Source organism: Rhincodon typus, chromosome 44, assembly GCF_021869965.1.
Source record: "Rhincodon typus isolate 14 chromosome 44, sRhiTyp1.1, whole genome shotgun sequence".
NCBI classification, from domain to species: domain Eukaryota; kingdom Metazoa; phylum Chordata; class Chondrichthyes; order Orectolobiformes; family Rhincodontidae; genus Rhincodon; species Rhincodon typus.
Genome location: NC_063375.1, coordinates 929,454 through 933,607, shown reverse-complemented (window position 1 = coordinate 933,607; position 4,154 = coordinate 929,454). Strand labels below are relative to the sequence as shown.

The 4,154-nt window shown below is 52.7% G+C and overlaps 1 protein-coding gene across 1 annotated transcript in view; it reads left to right on the top strand.

The window, feature by feature from the left end:
- The window catches only part of ftsj1 (FtsJ RNA 2'-O-methyltransferase 1), a 39,882-nt gene that overhangs the window by 32,613 nt on the left and 3,115 nt on the right, over positions 1 to 4,154 (top strand). Inside the window, 4 exon segments of the mRNA XM_048619834.1 lie at positions 756 to 889; positions 2,308 to 2,377; positions 3,461 to 3,563; positions 3,904 to 3,982. Of these exon segments, the coding sequence (XP_048475791.1) occupies positions 769 to 889; positions 2,308 to 2,377; positions 3,461 to 3,563; positions 3,904 to 3,982 (373 nt within the window). The 5' untranslated portion in view covers positions 756 to 768.

The window sequence follows — 4,154 nt, the reverse complement described above, 5'->3', positions numbered from 1 at the left end:
TAGCACGGCCAATCCACCCTAACCTGCACATCCCTGGGCACTACGGGACAATTTAGCACAGCCAATCCACCCTAACCTGCACATCCCTGGGCACTATGGGTAATTTAGCACAGCCAATCCACCGTAACCTGCACATCCCTGGGCACTATGGGTAATTTAGCACGGCCAATCCACCTTAACCTGCACAGATTTGGACTGTGGGAGGATATAAGAGCACCTGGGAGAAACCCACACAGATGGGGAGAATGTGCAAACTCCACACAGACAGTTGCCCGAGGGTGGCATCAAACCTGGGTCCCTGGCACCGTGAGGCTGCAGCGCTAATCACTGAGCCACCATGCTGCCAAAAATGGATATAGGCCAGGAACAAGCAGGTGGGATTAGTTTAGTTTGGGATCACGTTCAGCCTGGACTGGTTGGACCGAAGGGTCTGTTTCCATGCAGTGTAATGCCAACCAAGCGGGGGCTGCTTTGTCCTGGACAGTGTCGAGCTTCCTGAGTGTTGTTGGAGCTGCACCCATCCAGGGCAAGGGGGCAGTACCCTGACTTGTGCCTGAATAGATTGAGTTTGAGGTTGAGTAGGTTGGGCCTGTACTTGTTGGAGTTTAGGAGAATGAGAGGCGACCTGATTGAAACAGGCAAAGTTCTTAAGGGTAGGCTTGTAGGCTAGATGTGGAGAAGTTGTTTTCTCTCTGTGGGAGAGTCTGGGACCAGGGGGGCATTGTCTCAGGGTAAGGGTACTTTGTGTTTTTCAGGTTTGGGGTAAAGATGGGACGGTCATCAAAGGATAAACGGGACATTTACTATCGTTTGGCCAAAGAGGAAGGCTGGAGAGCAAGGAGCGCTTTTAAGCTTCTACAGCTGGACGAAGAGTACAACCTTTTCCAAGGTAATGGTTCCCGTTTTATACCCCACGTAGCTTCGTGCCACAGTCTGTGACTCCATATCGGAGCCAGGGCTTCAGTGGAGGGGGCTGAGAATGGAAGCGCGGATGTTTTATGCTGGAGAAATAGCAGAACATTCCGCTCAATCCGCGAGCGAGAAACAGGCGGATTTGATTCCAACAAAACCTTCCGGGGCACAAATCGTAAAAAAAAGTTGCTGCACAGCCTCAGCAGGTCGTTAGGATGGGCCGTGGGATTGGAGGGGGGGGGGTGCGTATTGCCAGGGGAATGGGGTACGAAAGTTAGGTTGTTTGGTCACAGTTGCACAGGGTGTTTGTGAGAGCCCATCTGGAGCACCGTGTGCTGTTTTGGTCTGAACAAAGTGAGATCCGACCTGTCAGAGGGGTGCCTTGTTGTGTTTCCAGCTGACAGTGTTAGCTTTCTTGTCCGCAGCATGTGGGCCACCACTTCTCCCCTGCCCCCCCACCCCCTAATTGCCCCTTCAGAAAAGGCCTTCTTGAACCGCTGCTGTCAGAGCGGAGCGTTGAGGAGGGGAGTTTCTGGGATTTGGACCCGGTGACAGTGAAGGAATGGCCCACATTGTTCCTGGTCAGGATGGTGAGTCTGGGGGCTTTGCAGGGGGGTGGTGTTTCCCCCAGCATCTGCTGCCCCTTGTCCTTCTGGTGGGGGCGAGTGGTGGCAGGTTCGGAAGGTGCTGTCAGTCGGAGGAGCCTCGGCAAGTTGCTGCAGTGCATCTTGTGGCCGGTACACACTGTTGCCCCTCTGTGTCGCTGTTGGAGCTCAGCCGAGCATTCCTAATGATCCCAGCTGCCGCAGTGCATCAGTGGTGGACAGAGGGAGTGTTGAAGGTGGGGGTTAGCATCTCGATCGAGCGGGGGTGGGGTGGTGCTTTGTCCTGGACGGTGTTGAGCTTCTTGAGTGTTTGTCGGAGCTGCCCCCGTCCAGGGCAAATGGGGAGTGTTCCATCACCCTCCTGACTTGTGCCTTGTTGATGGTGGAACAGGCTGTGGGGGGTAGATTCAGGAGGAGTTACTCGCTGCAGGATTCCCAGCCTCTGACCTGCTCTTGTAGCCGCTGTATTGATATGGGGCTGGGTCCCAGCTCAGTTTCTGTTCAATGAGTAACCCCCAGGATGTTGATAGTGGAGAGGGAGGTGGAATTCAGTGATGGTAATGCCATTGAACATCAAGGGGGCGATGGTTAGATTCTCTCTTGTGGGAGATGGTCATTGCCTGGCATTTGTGTGGTGCGAATGTTACTTACCACTTGTCAGCCCAGGCCTGGATATTGTCCTGATCTTGTTGCATTTGGACACAGGCCGCTTCAGTATCTGAGGAGCGGCGGATGGTTCAGTCATGATGAGGTACTTTGGAGTCTCTAACCTGAGTGCTTCTTTCACCAGGGGTATGCAGGGCAGTCGATCTGTGCGCCGCCCCTGGCAGCTGGAGTCAGGTCCTCAGCCGGAAGCTCAGGTCAGTTTTGGACAACGGGGTCCTCTTCCCGATTCGAGCCCCATCCCCTGCCCCCTTTGTTCAGGATATTGTGGAAACTGCCCCACTTACATTTTTCCCATTGCGATCTTAGCTTTGCTGTCTCTCTCTCTCTCCTTGTCAGCCCTTCACGCCCCCCCCACCCCCCAAAACCCCCGAAGATTGTACATGTTGCTCCAGGTATGGTATTACCGTGGTCCTGTAAAGGTTGTAGCAAGACTACCGGTTAGTAACTACAGGCCGAATGGCCTCTTTTGACCACTCTGTGATTGCTTCTTCTCGGACATTAAGAACTAACGTTGCCATTTGCCTTTCTAATTGGTCGATGTTCCTGCTTGACAATCTTCCATTGACACCCAGATCTCCCCACACGGCGTTTTCCACTGCCCCCATTTCAAAAAGGGTTTCACTTTCTGTTCTTTTTCCACCCGTTTGGCTAATTTTGCACTTCTGCACAATGGATTCCATCAGCCACCTTCTGCATATCGTCTCAATGCAGATGTTGACATTGGCCTTGGGTGAATAACTTTTCCTTTAACGTTATCGACTGTCGTGGCACAGTTGCGCGTGATGGCTACAACGTGGCTCTGAGGTACCGTGTTATTTTCATATGTAAACAGTCACGGTGCAGTTACGTGTGATGGCCACAAGGTGGCTCTGTGAGACACCATGTTATTTTTATATGTAAACCGTCACAGTCCAGTTACGCGTGATGGCCACAAGATGTGTCCGTGAGGCACCATGTTAATTTTATAGGTAAACAGTCACGGTGCAGTAATGCGTGATGGCCACAAGGTGGGTCTGTGAGGCACCATGTTAATTTTTGTATGTAAACAGTCACAGTGCAGTTAAGTGTGATGGCTAGAAGATGGCTGTGTGAGGCACCATGTTATTTTTATATGTAAACCGTCATGGTACAGTTACGCATGATGGCCACAAGGTGGCTCTGTGAAGCAACTTTATGAAAATCCTTCCCAACTAACCGTGACCAGCTTGACAAATTAAACACCTCCCTCCTCCTCCCCCTCCCCCTCCCCCTGGTGACCTTTGCTCCTGACATTCCAGGAAGGAAGATCCCAACAGTTCGGATGTCAAGATCGTCGCCGTGGATCTCCAGGCTATGGCGCCGCTCCCTGGGGTTATCCAGATCCAGGGAGACATCACCAAGGTAACCTCGGGGTCGGGGTGGTGGGATGCAGCACTTTGAGCTTGAAGAACATTGGGGGGGGGGGGGGGGTGTGGGACAGTGAATATATTCAGGGCCGAGTTAAAGGAGATTTCTGATTGAGGAGGGAGTGGAGCGCTTTGGGAGTAGAGAGGAAGGTGAGTGGAGTCGAGACCACAATCAGATCAGACACGTTCCAGTCGAATGGGGAGGCAGGGCCGAGTGGCCTCCTGCTGTTCCTGGTACATCCGACACGACCCTCGGGTGGTGTGCAGCCAATTTCGAACTGTGTGTGTGTCCTGGGCCATGAACAAACTGAACACTTTCTCTTCCTATTTTGTAGGTGTCAACTGCTCAGGAGATTATCAAACACTTTGAGGGGCACGCTGCAGATTTGGTGGTTTGCGATGGAGCACCGGATGGTACAGTAACAGTTCGCCCTCGCAGAGGGCACGGGGGATGTGCTGTGTACTGCCGTGATATTGGGTACAGCTCAGCTTTGGGATCGGTCACCGCACACTGAGGCTGGGGAAGAATCACAGGCAGATCACAATTCTGAGGGCCCACTGTCATTGAGTTCACCCTATCACAGCC